The sequence below is a fragment of the Pyrgilauda ruficollis genome, unplaced genomic scaffold (assembly GCF_017590135.1).
Source record: "Pyrgilauda ruficollis isolate IOZ18807 unplaced genomic scaffold, ASM1759013v1 scaffold11, whole genome shotgun sequence".
Classification (NCBI taxonomy): domain Eukaryota; kingdom Metazoa; phylum Chordata; class Aves; order Passeriformes; family Passeridae; genus Pyrgilauda; species Pyrgilauda ruficollis.
In genome coordinates, this window is record NW_024509210.1 from 2,827,770 (window position 1) to 2,845,110 (window position 17,341).

At 39.8% G+C, this 17,341-nt stretch overlaps 1 protein-coding gene across 1 annotated transcript in view; it reads left to right on the plus strand.

Moving 5' to 3' along the window:
* The window catches only part of RTKN2 (rhotekin 2), a 44,744-nt gene extending 28,647 nt beyond the window's left edge, over nt 1–16,097 (plus strand). The window contains exons 10-13 of the mRNA XM_041476375.1: nt 689–820; nt 7,236–7,401; nt 9,310–9,417; nt 11,378–16,097. Coding sequence (XP_041332309.1) covers nt 689–820; nt 7,236–7,401; nt 9,310–9,417; nt 11,378–11,931 — 960 coding nt within the window. The 3' untranslated portion in view covers nt 11,932–16,097. The remainder of the gene's footprint in view (nt 1–688; nt 821–7,235; nt 7,402–9,309; nt 9,418–11,377) is intronic.
* The last annotated feature ends 1,244 nt before the right edge of the window (nt 16,098–17,341 follow it).

A 17,341-nucleotide genomic window follows, 5' to 3' on the forward strand; every position in this document is an offset into this window, starting at 1 on the left:
TACCCCTTGTTGTGCTGCCACAAGAGTTCTCTCACAGCATGGTGAATCAGGCTGGTGAACAGAGCCATATCTAAACTCATCCCCTCAGAAATGATTCATGTGAATTCACTTTACTTCTCTGTTTAGGTTTGTTGCACAACTAGGCAAATGAGAAGGTGATAGTGGAGGGCCAGAGGGTCTGGGCCATTTGTCTGGAGTGCTAAATTACAGGCTTTAAACTGGTTGTGAAACTGTTATGGTTTTATGAAAGCTGTTCAGAAAATTCATTTGAGAAAGTAGAAATCCTAGACAAATGTCTTTGCTTGACATTTGTTGAATGTACTGTGTATTTCCAAAGTGAAATACTCTTTTTATTTCTATTATTGTGCAATTGCTGTAGCTAATAAAGGTGCTTTTATTTTTACACTAGACACCAGATCTTGATTTCATTCTGTGTGAACCAGAGATTCTGTACTATTAGTGTCACATGGCAAGTCTGCGAAAACTGTAAAACACCAGAAGACATTTAAAGTGCTGCTAACGTTTCAGAAATCAGTGATTGAAATGTTCTGTAACAGAAAGTCTTTGTTGTAGGAATGAATTTGGTGTGGCTAAGGTTTGATCACTCAGGGCTGATATGTGTACACCTTGCAATATGGTTTTGGTTTAGGTTTATGTTTGGCAATTTCTGACTACTTCTTCCCCTTAGCAAATGGTAGGAGGTCTGACAAGCTGGAGGAGGCTGTATTGTGTACTGAGAGGTGGCAAACTCCTTTGTTACTACTCACCAGAAGAAATTGAGGCTAAAGTGGAGCCAGCATTGACAGTTTCCATCAACAAGGTAAAATTGGTTGTATGGGGCTTTTTTGTTTGTTTTGGTTTTTTTTGGTTGGGGTTTTAAAAATTATTTTATTATTTTGGGGGCATTCTTTTTAGTTTAAGAAATGTGCAGTCATTTGGGCTCTAAGCTGCTGGTATGCAGAGTGCTTTATAGGTAGAATGAGGGTGGGATGTACTTCAGTGAAATGTGCAGTCCCCCAGCAGGAACATAACATTCCTTAGCTGTGGATGTAAATTCCTTCTATTGCATTAGACTGGTTAGCATAGAGGCAAAAAGGAGAGTGTTTTTCTATGGGAAAAGTAATAACCTTTTATATCACAGTTCTGTAAGACAGCCCTTGGAAATGTATTGCTTACAGTCCCCTAGCAATGCTTTGGTAAACTTTTGTCCTCAGCAAGGTGGAATTGCAACAAAAGCTTTTTTGTTGTTACGTGTTATTTGGCCAGTCTTAATTAGAAGGAGAAATGGAAAATTTTTCGAAATATTTTAGTGCCTTAAAATAAGCTGCTTTTCTTAATGCTGGTTTTGTCCAGAGCATAATAACTTTGGAAGCTCTGTTCTCTAGGATGATGTTATTGCTGTTGTTCATGCCCTGGTTGAAAACCCTGAGTTTAAAATGAAATTTTAAAACATTGCTTACTATTTGACCAAAGAAACAGTAATTAATCTGGATATTTAAATAGGTAACGTCATGGGAAGGACCCTCTAGAATGGCAAGCATTAGAGAGAACAGATGCTTTCAAAAACTGGTCTTGGTGCAGGCATCAAGGGTTAATATCCCATAAGGATGGGCAGAGGAGTTAAATGTTGTTTGCAATACCTGGCTGGGTTCATCCTACATTAGCGAGCAGGCCCGTTTGGAAGCTGTGTTACCCTCGGGCTCTCCGGGCTCTGCCAGGCGGGCCAGGGCAGCCCGGGGGTTCAGGGCAGTGCAGTGGGGCAGCAGGGCCTTGGCTCCCACCACTGCCTCTTACCAGTTCTCTTACCCCGCTCGTTACACGGCTGCTCAAATGCCTGTGTGCTGCGAGCACGGGGCTGGGAACACGTGGGGCCGTGGGGTGACAAAGAACGCTTCCTGCAGCAGCAGAAGCAGCTTTGGGTGGCTCGAGTGTTCCTGGCAGAGGTGGCTGCATTCTCGCTCAGAGTGACTGCTATAGAACCCAAACATTTAAAGGGGTCATAACAATGACCCGTGCTTGTTTATGGGTCACAACAAACACCTGTTTGTGTTAGGATGGTGTTTTTAATTGCTAAGATTTCAATTCCTTAAATAAAATTACCTGGTTTTCTAGTGCTATTTTTATTTCCAACTGTTCATATATTTACATTAAATAAATATTTATACTGTGATATATATTTAAGTAGGTTTACTTCTTCAGTCACTTTCAATTTCACTAGTCAGCCTCTGCCATAATTCTGTTTTCCAGCTGTTCACTTATCAGTTAAGAAATGGTAAACTTTAGTAAATTATAGAATGACTAAATAATTTTAAAATGGGACAGGAATATTTTTTTAAATTATCAGGTTGCCTCATATCTTTCCTTGGGGTTCTCAGTTTTAGCCTAAATCCCGATTTTGCTTTTCCTTTTAAAATAATCATATTGTCCTGAGATATTTTGCTCCTTTGAGTAACCAGTGCACTTAGAACCTAAAATCCAGCTTGATAAGCCTTTGCTGATAGAGTGTCCTTATGTTTGCAGGGTATCCTTAAAGCTAACTGTAAAAGGTACATGATTTATGTATTTTTATACCAGGCTGCTGGAGAATGACTGTGAATCCTTCTTCAATGGAAATAAAAACAAAAAAAAGAAAACGCTATTGAAAACATATTTGGATCCTTTACTACTTAAACAGTTTGTCTTGAAAATAACTTAATGCCTGCAGCTGTTTTTTGATTCCTTTGTTATGAAATTTCTCATATGGATTAAATGAAAGCAGACTAATCGTATGGGCTTGTCTGCTACATGTTGTTAAAGAAACAGCAATTTCAAAGGGAAAGTTGAGATTGAACATCAACTCTAGACATTCTAACTAAATTCTCTTTGGGTTGCATATGTGGCATTTTCATTTGTAATGTGAAGTTGATCCTTTACATGTAATTTAAGGATACTTTCTGAGAAGTAATGAAATCATCTGGATTTATGAGAAATTCTCTGGAAAATGTTCACACCGATAGCTGTATTTCCAATTCCCTTTGAATTGAGACTTGAAGAAGCCATTAAGACCAGCAAAGTCATTACTTCAACTTTAGATGACTTCACTGCTACTGCTGTTGAGCAAGAATGGTTCTGCAGTTCCTATTATGCAAGTGCTACTGTTATTGTTCCAGCTAAATGTGATTATAACATATTATATTGCACAACTAAGTAGGAAAAGAGAAATGATATTTTCTGTAGCAAAGAAAATTTACTGGAATCCAATTTGAAGAAATATCCTTTATGGGCCAGTTCCTGATTTTTTTTCAATTTTTCTTTAATTTGAAATGAAAAATAAAGGTCTTGCCTACACGTGATAGCTTAGTAAATTGGTGCATGTTCCAGCAGTTCACGTTAGTTGCTCAGTGTTTGGAATACATAATCGACTGTGTTTGATTCATAGATTATAAAACTATTTTTGTGCCATGGGGGCATAAAGCTTGAGGGATTCTGGGATCTTGCTTCAAATTGCTGCAGTCCCACAGTTTCCTTCCTGGCATATTTTGTCCATGCAGTCTTTGTCCCGGGGCCCTGCAGTCGGCAGGCCCAGGGCTCTCTCCGTGCCCATGCTGATGGCTGAGGGGAGCAGGGTGAGGAGCAAGGGTTTGCAGGCTCGGGCTCATGGGAACACTGCTGATCAGTGCAGCAGGAGCAGAGGGACAAAATCAATTACCTTGAGTGACAGTCCTTGGTGGTACAGCTGTTCTGGCTAGGTCAGGTACAGGACTTTGTTGGAAAACGTGGTGATGGTCGCAGCAGCATAACTTCAAGGGATCCCTCCATTTTCTAGGGAAGCAGGGAGTTCATCCTTAGGCTGGAGCAGAGGAATATGGGTATCAGTTCTGGACCATGTGAGTTTTTATGGAGCCAGCAACATGAGCATATTCACTGTGTGTGTTGGGGAACTCCAGCACAGAGAAATGAGATAAGCCCTGAAAATATCTGTATTCTCTGTAGTAAGGACTTTGTCCCACTGGTTGGCTTAGGAAAGCCTTCATAGCTGTGAAAATGTATTGGAAAAGCACAGACTAGTTAAGTACCTCCAAATGTCTGGTATCTCCTATCCCATCGCTCAGTTTAGTCTTGCAGTTGCTTGAAAGAGGTTGTGGATGCAGGCAGGGGAAGCAGGTAGAACACCCAGATCCTTGTACCACACATGCTCAAATTGAGCAGTTTGAAAGCTGCTTTATTGGCTCACTGTTGCTTACAAAATGCTTGCTGGTCATATATTGCTGCCTCCTTTTCCATGTTTTCAGCTGCTGCAGTGCTCCCAAGAACAATGGCACAGATATCCTAATATTGCTTATCCATGTCATACTCACACATTGTACTGACCGGCCAGTGGCCATGAGGATGTCACTTTAGTACAAGCTCACAAAACAAGGAAGGGACAAAATATTAGCTGATAGACTGAATTTGGTCTTCTGCATTAATGTGTTTGAAAGCCATAATTTGAAATTTAACCATTTTTCCCTGCTTGCCTAAAACAATTTCATGGAAATTATTACATGTACAGGTTATACTTGTTTCCAGTGTTGTACTGATTTTTAGTTTGGTTTATTTTTTTGTACTAAAAACATGAAGAGAGTTTGTTATGTGTGATTTGATTTGTTTAACCTTAAAATAGATACACAGAACTCGGTCTCTAGGTTATTCCGTATTTTTAAGAATTGTAATTTGTTCTGATGTCTTAAAATGGTCTTTATAACCAGTACTTCTTAGTGTGTCAGGACTGGCTTATCAGGAAAATGTTGTACCTCAGCAGTAAAAAAACTCTCTTCTTCTTAGCTTAAAATATAAGCTTTCCAGAGAGGTATTATCAGGCAAAGAGATTTTATTTGTGGGGAGAAATAAAGAGTGAGGTTGGTATTTACAAATACCATATATTTTTCCCTTTTAGACTTTCCCCATCTTCAAAGAAACAATATTTTGCATAAAGAATGTAAAACTGGCTTCAGGTTCCCCAGAAGAGTCACTTGAGTTCAAGATTCAATTGTTTCCCTGTTGCCATCCACTGATTGTTCTGGTCTTTACAATTGCTACAGCAGAGTTGGTTCAGTTTTTTAATAAGACTGGGAAAGATATTATTACAACATGGTAAATTAAACCACTTTTTGTTGGGTTTTTTGGGTGGTTTTTTTCTGCTTGTTTTGGTTTTGTTTTTAATAGCTTTTTGTTAGTTTGGGTTTTGCTTTTATTAAGTGGAACAGGGCATGTCGTGTAATTCACCCAAGCCTGACAAATTCATCAGCCCATTGCTGTAATGGCATCTTGTATGACTGCTGAAATATTCAAGCATCAGCTATAGATGGTTGCTTGAGGATTTATCTCCTTTGAATAATACCACAGTTGTGGGATAAAACCTGCAGCAAACATCATTAAATAAACTTGTGTGTATGGTATGCTTGAAGTTCTTACCTGTCAAATGTTAATCTATTTGATTTCATTTTTTGCTGGTATCTATGGTTACCTGAGTTAATGGGATATAGAGCACTGATGGATGAATTACTTCATCTCCTATTTTTAGACAGAAGAATTTAAATGAACATATCCATCAGATATGCTACAAGCAGTTGTTGGTGTTTCAAATGGTTACTTCAGTAATGCATTTAAAATCTGGGGAATGGTCTGTAGAGTAACTTTTGTTTTTCTGAGTATCGGAACTAGGCTTATCCCCATGGGATCCCATGCGTGAACTTAATTTCTGTAGGTGTATGTTTAATGTCTTTAGCAGACGTTTGACATTTGGTTGAGTTGTGTAGAAGGGAACTGCTTGTTCTGTCCCCACTGTATTTTGAGGAGCCACCTTTGTGGTCAGAGTCACTGTCCATCCAGACAGGAGACGTTTGAACGCAGCCCTGGCTGTGATTGTTGGCTTCCTTCAAATCTTGGCCACTGCCCATGCCAGGAATGCCCCGCTGTGGCAGGGGGCAGTGCATGCTCTTGCTGTGTGTTAGATGTCCTCACATCCTGCTGGGTGCTGGGGCTGGCCAGCTGCAGGGGGCTGGCTGGTGCCCTGGCACCAAAACTCACTGCTCTGCTCTCCTGGGCATGCCAGAAATCCCCTGAGGAGCAGCGCTGTAAGGGGCTGCCGCTTGTTCAGTCAGGTCAGCTTGCGTGTGCCAAGATATTCCCAGGGCTTCTACTTCTACAAATAAGGTGATGTTAGTTGTTTTAATTTACTCATGTTGTGATGAGCAGAATGTTGTCCAGTTGTGTTCTGGAGTTCTTTTAGTTGTGTTTTAGCTAGACTTAAAGCTTTTAGCATTTTACACACACACAAAAATCCCTGAGTTAGGGATAGTAGTTTTTTTTATTCTTTATTGTAGTAATGCCATAACAAAGAAAGTAAATACTCTGAAAATACCACTGGATCTAGTCTAGAGCAACTGAACTATGTCCCTGAACAGATGGAAAAACCTTAACAGTGCTGCTGTGTAATCTGAGAGCTTTTCTAACTCTAGCTAAAGAGATTTATTAGACTTGTGTTATGCTTTTTGGATATATGTACACATTTAATTATTTTTTATATAGCTTTTCCTAATTAAGTTAAAACGAAAATGTCTATTTTTAAATGGGAAATAATTACTTTCTATTGGATCACAATCTTGTTCTAGTAGAACTGTATGGGTTACTGCTACAAACACCCATTTAAAGATGGCCTAGGTAAATTTCATTTTAATTTTCCTGTCACTACTGTATTACCCTGAATGTCCTGATGCACTGAGATGAACATTAAATAGATACAGGTTTACAATGCAGTGGGTAAACAATGGCCCACAAAAGTGCAGTAGGAGGTGTAAATGGAGGTGTAAATGGTAGCTGTAATAGTGTGGTTGTCCATCTGAATTGTTTGGAGAAAAGGAGCTGCTTGCTGTTATTGTAGATTATTCACTAAACTGCTGTGGAGAAGAGTGAGCACTGTGAGATGAGCTGGTGAAGGCAGAGAGAGGGGGAACACAGAATTACAGCACATTCTGTGATTCTGACTGAACTGTGATAATTGTGCTTTATTCCCTTATTTTTCATGTTTTATGCCATTTTAATAGTTTTATGAGAAAACAATTTTATTATCAGTTCCTGACATTGGTTCTTTTTTTCAGTTGGGTATTAATGTGAAGTAGACAAAAAGCCAAATTCTACCTTCCTTACGCTGTCATTGGCCATAAGTTGATGGCAGTGTGAAGCAATAAGTCATTAGCAGAGTTTGTTGTTCCTAGGAAACGAGGATTCGAGCTGTGGATAAGGACTCCAAGAGAAGAACTAATAATTTCTGTGTTATCAACCCCGTGTCTGGAGAGGGTGTGACGCAACGTTTTGCTACTGACAGTAGGGATGAACTGCATCAGTGGATGGAGGCTTTCTGGCAGCACTTTTATGATCTGAGTAAGTAAGCAGGCAGTGCTGGCAGCGTGCCCTCCGAATGGGGCATTATGTAACATCAAAGGGATCTTGGAGCAATTTGAATTGGAATTGCCTCATAAGCCTTTGTTTGCAGGAACGAAAAGAAATATGTTCTCTGGGATAATACTGGGTGGTGGTCCGAGTCGTTGGAAGGCAAATATTTGACTAAACCAAAGTCCATGTGTTCTTGCAGGAAATCAGAGGCAGAGTATGCCCATCAATCTCAAAAAAACTTGTTCTCTTAGCAGTGTTCTTGATAATGTTTTTTAAAGACTGAAAATTCTCACTGTCTCTTCCTCCTTCCCACTGTAGTGGGAGGAGTCCACCTCTGCCTGGGCATCCAACCAGTGCTGTGTTGGTTTGGTGAGATCCTGCAAGTATAAAACCTGAGTATGGAAGCCTTGTGACGAGTGGTGAGGATGCTGGAATCGGGTGGGGCCTTGGCTAGGATGCAGATTCAGCCAGCTCTTGGAAGTAATCACAAGTAAACTTGGGGTTTCCTTGCTCAGAGTATTATGGATGAATTAAATTACAATTTGTTATAACAGGGATTGCTTGATTCTGTTGTAGTTCAGAGGTTTTGGTAGCCCTCATCACATGGGAATATGCTCACCCAGCCACGCTCCATCCGGTGAGCAAATACACACTGCTTACCTGGACCTGGTAAAAGCTGCACCTCAGCCTTTAACAGGTGATAAAATGTTACCCTGATCCTTTGGCAAACCTCTGGAACAACCCCGATCTTACATGGCAGAGGGAACTCATTTATTGGTGTGAAATATTGTTGAAGTCGTATATTGTGCTCCTTGTTTACCACCAAATCTTTATTATAAAAACTGCATAGACTCATTTGCCTGTGTCTTTTTTCTCTGCTTTCTGCTTGGCTCACAGATTTACTGAGAGTAGAGACTGTCAGCTTTTATGCTGCCATTGACAAAATAGAATTGGTTCCTGATACGCATTTTTATCAGGTCAGAAAACAAAACCAAGTCAATTAATGAAATACCAGTCTTTAGTCAGAGACAACACCAATCAAATAATTGAACTGAGGTTGTAGAAACTCAGTGTCATAGTTGTATTTCCAGTCATTTCTAACTGTGATTTACAATGAGAAAAAGCACTATCAATTAAAGAAACACACCAAGCAAAAACTAGGGCATCCTCTTTAAATTATCTGTAGAGGGTAAAAGATCTACTTCTTATTCATTATAGATAGAATACTACCCACAGATTTTTTGAGACATTTTCTTTGGATTCAGAAAAAAATGGGTCACTTGGCATTTAAATGCCTTTTTTCTTCCCTGGTTCTAAAATTCTCTTAAAATTAATGTGCTCAGAAAACTTGGAATGATTGGTATGAACAAAGTAATTTTACTGTGTCTTGTTTTCCTTAAGGTCAAAATCTATTAATAGAAAAAAGAGTTTCCTTGTCTGCTAAGGGATAAAAGGCAAGTTATCCTCTATTAAAAACAGAATGTTCCTTTGCCATAACATTGTAACATTGCTGTATAACATCCAGCTTGCAGGATATTGGAGGTTGCTCCTGATAACTCGATGAAACTTCCCAAACCTTAAAATTTTTCTATTTTTTCCCCCTTGGATTTATACTGTTTGGGGATTTGAAGGCAAATTATGGTCTTTAGCCATCATAGTGTAACAGTAATGCTGGCTGCTTAAATTCCAGCTAGGATCTTATGACCTTTGTGCTAAGAGAATGAATACAGACGTGAAAATACAAACGCATCCTGAGCATTCCTGCTAAACAAAAGTAAATTCTCACTGTTCAGTATTACTTTGGAGATAGTTTCCTGACACAACCTAATAACTTCCATTTTTTTTTTCCAGGCTGATGTGTTTAAGTTCCAGTCATTGTTCTCTTTTCTCTCTCAGGCCAGTGGAAGCATTGTTGTGAGGAACTTATGAAAATTGAGATTATGTCACCACGGAAACCACCTTTGTTCTTGACAAAGGAAGCGACCTCCGTCTACCATGATATGAGTAAGTGGGATTTGCCTTTTCAAGTTGCAGAGTAACAGAAACAACATTGTCTGAATTCAGATGGCTTCTGGTGTTGGTGGTGAAACACTGAGTTTTTCAAGGACAATTCAGACAATGAAAGAGCAACATAACTGCATACCAAGGAGTTCATATTAAATCTGAATTTGTGATAGTGCAAATAACGAATACATTTTTATACCTTGAGCTAAAAAATCTGCAGTCTACCCTGAACATACTCAAAACAGCTGTCACTAGAAATAAACGCTCATGGTAAGAGTAGTATACAGCTCAGGAAATGTAAAGGTAAAATAGTCCAGCTTGCAAACCAATTGCATGAAATTAATCTGCTGTTCTTACAGCTATATGAAGGCTTACTGAGCATAACTTACCTAATTTTTTTGGTCTTTGGTAATGATGTTGAAAAATATGCTTGGAAAAATCTAGCTAGAGTGTATCTAGGACTTGTATTTTTGCAGAGAAAAATGGTATGCAGCAGGATTTTTTAATAGTTTTGTTACAGAAATAATATTTACAGACTAGAAAAAGTAGGTCACCTTGTTTTACTGGATCCCATGCAGTATTGACTGAGAAACACTGTACAACTCTAAATGCCTGACTGCTTGCTGCTTGGGATGGAGCTGTGATGATGCTCAAAGTGCCATGTGGGTCACTGAGTTACCATGCATCAGAGCACTGAACAGTCAACTTTTATCTAAGCTGTGAATGCAGAGCAGAAATGCAGTAAATGAACCACACAGAAGCTTCACAAAGGTAACGTGGTAGCATAATTCCACTGATACACTTGTACCTCAGTGAGGAGCAGAACACAAACTCCATTTCACTCTTAATACACCATTTTTTTCCTGGATTATATATAGTATTTGTAGTACCCTGTACCCAGCACTGGTGAGGCACCTCAAATCCTGTGTTCAGGATTCAGTTCTTGGCCCCTCACTACCAGAAAGATGTTGAGGGGCTGGAGTGTGTCCAGAGAAGGGCAATGAAGCTGGGAAAGGGTCTGGAGCACACGTGATGAGGAGTGACTGAGGGAGCTGGGGGTGTTCAGCCTGAAGAAAAGGAGGCTCGAGGGGACCTTATGGTTCCCTACAAGTACCTGGAAGGAGATTGTAGCCAGAGGGGATTCAGTCCCTTTTCTCAAGTACGGAGTGATAGGACAGCAGGAAACAACTTCCAGTTGCCCCAAGGGAGGTTTAGATTGGATGTTAGGAAGAATTTCTTCACAGAAAGGGTTATCAAGCAGAGGCACACTGCAGGGGTGGGGACACCATTTTGGAGGTATTTGAAAGAGAGATGTACATATGTGGTGCTAAGGGACAGGGGTTGGTTGTGGACTTGGCAGGGTAACTGTTGGACTTGGAGACCTTTAAAGGCCTTTCCCAGCCTAAACAGTTCTGTGATTCTATTGAAAATCAGGTACTGCTGCTGCTTGAGGCTGGTACTACTGCAGTATACATTGAAAACTCAGTAAGAAGAATAAGAAATGGAGCAAGGCAGTCCTAAGGCACATAGAGAAAAATGATATATGTAAAGATGTCCCATTTTCTACAGGCTGGCAGCACAGGACTATTTAGTCAGACTTTCATGGGCCTCCTGTGAAACAAAATTTTCAAAGCACTATACAACAAAATGTATTTAATAACTAATACATACAGGTTTCCCTGTAGCACTTTATTTTTTCTTTTACTTGGAAAGAAATATCAGTGCCTACCCTGCTGCCTCAATGCCAGCTGTCACAAAAATAATTCCCTCCTGTCACCTCAGTTCTCTCTTGGATGGCATATGTAATATTTTCCAATTCATCCATTAATACTCTTAGTAGTTCAGACTTGGTGAGACAGTTAATACAGCTTTGTATTCTGGTCATAACAAGAAAACAGATACAAGTAAAATCATTTGTGGTGTTTTAATCTGGGTTAATTGCTGTCCCTTAAAATTACAGGCATTGACTCTCCAGTGAAACCTGAGGGCTTAGCTGATATCATACATAGGAAAATTGAAGAGAGCGATGGTGAGTTCCTTCTTGGCCAGCAAAAAGAGTCTGCATCTGCCCTATGGGCGTCACTCTTTGATGGATCTCATGAGATGACTGTTCAGAAAAACATGCATCTGGACTCAAAAAGAGATACTACAAGTCCTACTGACAGCAGAGGAAAGAAAAGAAGAGCACCGCCTCCACCCTCTGATAAGTCACCATACAGTGCAGAAGCACAGGTGAACACAGAGCAGCTGGGCAAGGAAAACTGGAGGAAGCCTGACCACTCACCTGCCAGTAGCTCTTCCTTGGAGTCAGTGTTAGCTACGAAAATGCAGCAGCTGCAAACCCCCATTGCTCCTCCTCGCAAAATTGGTCCTTGTGGGAAAAGTAGTTTAGCTGGCCTGGGGAATCCTGTTTCTCTGGTGAGCAAGACCAAATCTGAAACCAAACCAGTACCAACCCCTAAACAGAAAGGCATCACAGAAATACTAGACCCCAGGTCCTGGTTGCATCCATAGGCATCATATTTAGCTTAGAGGAGTCTTTGGAATTTAAAGTTTCTCAGCCTTCTCCTAATACTCTTTATTAAAAGTAGATTTTAGCATTTAGCTCGTGTTTTCTGTAAGCCAGGGCATTACTGCTAGCTGCAGTCTCAGCTGTATTCATTAGTGCTCCTATCTAAATAATTGCACTGGAATTATTAGAATGGGGGGGGTGTTTCTCTGGAGTAACGGTGCTATTTCTGAAAACAATAGTTCAGTACTTTCCTCTTGGAAAGACCACAGTGTTCAGGGTAACCTCAGCTGTCCCCACGGCAGGGATGTTAGCAGTGCCTTCTACCAGTCCCTCAGCTTAGCCCATCCACAGCTCCTCAAACTACCTCAGTGGGAATTCACACATATTCAGCACAGATGTTGCAAAGCTGATTTTCTTGGGCTCCATGCTCGCTGCATCCTCTCTCTCCCTTGCTGTTTAGGAAACAACTGCTTATATGGTAATCAAGTATGAAAAGCTTTTGTGCTGTTCTGAATGGCTCTGTAACTCCATACGCATTTCTGAGGCAGTTCTATCAATTTAGTGTGGGATTTCCCAAGTTCCTGCTGGTTCATGTGCAGTTGGAATGGACCAGGATTACCTGTCTTTGAGCAAGGATATGATCCATCACTGCTGTTTTATTCTGGGCTAAGACAAGCATTTCAAAGCAGTTGCTTGGGTATGTGCACGTGCACATCTTAGGGTTGTTTTTCCTGACAAACGTGGGCCTGTAGCACAGCTCCTCCTTTGTGGAGCCTCTCAGCAGTTCCTGCCAGGGAGCTGGTTTGTAAACAGGCAGTGTTACTGGTAAGCAAACAGGGCTTTTTCACCACTTGTTCTTTCTGCAATAGCAGAGAATAAGCACTTCAGGTGAAGATACTGAACTTGGTTACTCTTTTGTCAGACTGTTCACCAGTTCTGTAAGTATGGGTTGTTAGGGTTCCTGTGGCACCTGCAAAACACCTACTGCTTAAGAAAAAGCTGTGTTCTCTTGGATCCACAGCTTAAATACCCAGCCATTTCCTTGGTTGGTGCATTTGTCTCAGATGCTGGAACTTATCCAAGGGCAAAGGTCTACTTGCAGTTCTCCCTCTGGAGACTTGGTGCTTAGACCTGTGTTGAGAGGGTCATATCAGCAACTGTATACATACAGTTCATTATTTATTATTTTTTTCCCAAAATGTGGATGGCTCTGAGAGCTTTACCATTTCTCCATAAGATGCTGTGGGCATGGTTGGTTGATTTATTTTATTTAATTTTTTGTCTTCAGCTAAGCTCTTGGCTCCACAGTTGTAAAGGTATCTGCTGAATTCCCTCAGTCGTTCATTTGGGATGGGGTTGAGAGGCAGGTTTCATTTACAAATCCTTTGCAGGATTAGAGCCCTTTGTTCTAGAATGTCCTTGTTCATTCTTCATTTAATCGCGTTCCATTTTCCCTCTGAAACAACCATAATCACTCTTACAATAAATCATGCTGTTACTTAAGTGGATGGTTTGTGAATGGCTTATAAATAGGAACAGAAAAACTGAAGAAAAACTACGTGATTATGTAAATCAGACAGTCAACTAAGTGGACTGTACAACTCTGAACAAGAAATGGGAAAAATTGGGAGGGGGGAAGAATATTTTCCAAAGTGCAGCTGCAGTTTATTTAGCTTTAAATCTAGCCTTAAATGTTTCTGTGCTCAGAAAGTAAAAAAACACCTTTTCTTGGTAACTCCCATTCATTTTGTAGTTATATTTTTAAAAAAATCTCTCATAAATATATAAGGAAAGAAGGACCATAATGAGGATTTACTTTTAAATTCAACAGACCATTGAGTTTCAACAAGCAGTTTCTCTGTTAAATTCAGTGGCTTTGTTTCGAACTGAACATGTGTATTTTACAAGGCGTTTAATATTAATTTGAAGTCTTCAAGTGATGAGAATTCACTCATACCTCCTGTTGCAATACTTAATTACCCCAGGTACATTTTCCACTTGATTTTCTATTTGCATTTCTAGCTCCACCTTAAGTTATTTTGGTCTTTTAATGCATTTGATTGCTCATATTGATCTCTGTAGTATCAGCTTTTCTAATTGCCTGTGTGTAGTTATAAATCATGATTATGTCCCTTTTAACCTTTTCTCTGATGAGACGTACTGAATTCCTTAACTTTCCTATGGCAGTGAATGTTATCCAAGACTAATTAATCTTCACGTTCTTCTCTGTATTTCTCATGTACAGAAATGTTTGTAAGGGTGATATCTGAATTAGATGCCACATGTCAATAGTGATCCATCAGGACTGTATAGAGCCATAATGTGATCCTCTTGTTCTGATGAATGTCTCCCTCTCTCTCTTTCCTCAAAAATTGCATTATCTTTTTTTTTTTTTTTTGTGGAAGCATTGCCTTGGATGCTGACTGTTATGGGCCATGTCCTCTTCAGAGTCTTTCTCAAGAATGTGGTACATCACCTCTTATTATCTTACCTTATATTTTCTTGGAAATACAGATTGTATTTTACCAGCATTAAAATACTGCTCATGAAGTGATCCAGATTGCTCTCTGTAAGTGACCTGTCCTCATTCTTTACTACTCCAGCAGTCTGCATGTCCTTTGCAAATTTATTGCAAGTGATTTTTACAGTTTATTCCAGATCATTGATTTTTAAAATTGAATGCAAGGTAAGGTTTGTAGAGAGAGGTGATAAGTTTTTATTACATCAGTGACATGGGTAGCGGGTGGGGAAAGGCAAACAGGCAGGCCATTGAATTTCTGTCCCTTTTATCCCAGAGCTTTTAAAACTTTCAGTAAGATGGCAAACAGCTGTATTTCTTGCTGAATCCCTATTAATACTATATCTTGAAATTATTGTTGTGATATTTTAAAGAAAATTACATGTTCATCTTGTTTTCAGAAAGTTACTCAGGGTTCTTGTGGGTAACACCTCAGTGCCGGTGTCTTTGCAAGCCAAGCTTAATAGATCTAAGAGTAAAATGCAACCTGTTGTTCAAGACCTTCATGAAGCTGTGTTGATATTTTATATCTATCCTTAAATTAGACTCATGTGGGCCAGTTCATGATATTGGAGAGGCCACCACTAAGCAAACAAGGCCATTCATTATTCTGTTCATCTCCTTCAGAACTACATAATCCCTGCTATGAAGAAAGAGTTGATTCAGATTTTAGAATTTATCGTTACTTTGCCTTTCTTCTCCCTCTCCTTCTGTATTGTTATCACTGCCTTTGCATCTTCTGTGAAGCTTGTTGGTTTGACCGGTAAAACCTGCAGGCTCCCAGGAAACGCAGAGCTCAGCTGTACAATGAAGTCAGTGCCCCTGGACGAACTGCTGCTCCCAGGTATCAGAGGAGAATGTATTGTTTCACCATCTCAGCCGCTGTGTTCAGTGAGGATGCTTTAATTGCATGACTCAAAATATCAGGGATCAAAACCCGAAAGTCATTTGGCAGCCCCTGCTGGGATGAGGCTTGGAGAACCTGTGCCTTCTCCAGGCCCTTGTGTCCCATTGCCCTCTGTTCACATTTGTGTAGGCAAGGTGCAATGCTGTGGCCTGGCTGGGAAGTCCATTGAGAAACACTTCTCCCAGGATGAATGGCTCCAGTGATCCAGTGTAGCACAGGGAGGACGTTGGTGGCACCTGCTGAACTACGCGTGGGATTAGAGACTGCTCTGAGGAATGCGTCAGGCCTGCTCTGAGAACTGTACCTGCTTGTTCTCTGCTGGGATTGATTAATGCTGCTTAAAACCAGAACTGAGTGATCGGATGCAGTCTTGAAGTGGGGGAGACAGCCTGAACTCTTCTTTTAGGAAGTACAGCTTGAAATTAATTGCTAGTTCAAACTTGAATATAAATTTCACAGAACATGAACTTCTGAAGTACTGAACAAAGCCTTAACTTATTAACTTTTTATATTTACCTAATGTCTTCAGTTGTTTACTTGGTTTTGGAAGGGTAGATGGTACTTTCTGTGGTTTTAAAGGCATTACCTTTAAATGCTTACATTTTGATTAGTACTGTGAGTTTTTTTCCCGTGGTAATAATACTAATAGTTATTTTATGGTAGCTTGTACATATTTGGAAATACTGTCGTAGTATTCAGAGTTGATTTCTAATTAATGCAAACTGCCTTAATAGAAAAATGGAGATTTGGACACTAATGTATTGTGAAATGTTAGAACAGAAGTCTTCTTATTTTGCTGCTAGCATATTGTATTTCTGTTAAAATATGCAAGTAAAATTAAAAACGTTTCTAGAATAAAAGGTTTTTGGTGTAATTTTTTTCAATCTGGAACTACATTAAGCTTTACTCCAGTGTATAAGCCATGGGTGATGGCTGCTGTAAAATGGGAGGGCTCAGGGGTAGCTCCTTTTCCCTTGGGCTGCCATGAATGTACCCCTGTAGGCTCATACTGACAACAGCAAACAGTATCGGCCTCAGTTTTCTGCCCTGGAGGAAGGGAGGAGAAGCCATTTAACCGGCTTTCAGTTAAATCAATGCTCCCTGCCGTTCACTGAATCCAACGGACGACAGCACCGTGTGTGAGTAGGTAAAGCCAGAAATGTTGAGATGCACCTTTTTTCTACAAATGTGCCAAAACAAAACACCCTGGTTTTAGGTTTCATCTTACTTCTCTCATAGTCATGGAGGAAAAGATGCCACGAAGCAGATTTACATCTTGTTCTCTGCTTTGTAAGGTGGCTTCATAAATAAGCCACTGACATCCATTGATTAATTAATAAATCCATCCATTAATTGTTTTCCTTTCACAGGCAGCCTTGTGCTGAAGGGGAACTTATCCACCTCACCAGCCAGAGCTCAGTGTGACACTGCTAATTTAGAGCTAACTGAGCTGCTCAAGTAAAGTGTTCTTTTGACCCAGTTATAAAATTACTGTAATAAATGCAAAAGGAATTGCTGGACATTTTGATTTTGGAAGGAGTCCATGAAACAAACAAAGTGGGATTGACAATTGCAAGGCAAGACAGTGCAGCTGAGTGATTTAATGAAAATTGTGCTGCAGCTGAAGCTGCTGCAGTTTGCTTTAAGGAATCATGGGAATATAAGATCTGATGATCTCTTCATATAACTATTAGCAAATGGTTAAACTGTAATTGTTCCATATATGTATTATATAGTCACAAAAACACCCAGTTTGTGAGACATCAAAATAAATTGCTTTTTATGAGGAAAGAACAATCTTTCAAGATTTTTATACCAAGATAGCTTTCTAAATGTTTTTTATGTACCTCCCCAAAGGGAGAAAATTTATAATAACTAGTGAAGTGTCTTTTATTCTGTTACAGTATTTCTTCACATTTCTATAAACTTCTTGCAAAATAGCTACGAAAAGACATTATTTATAATATACGTTGCTTCACCTGAAGGG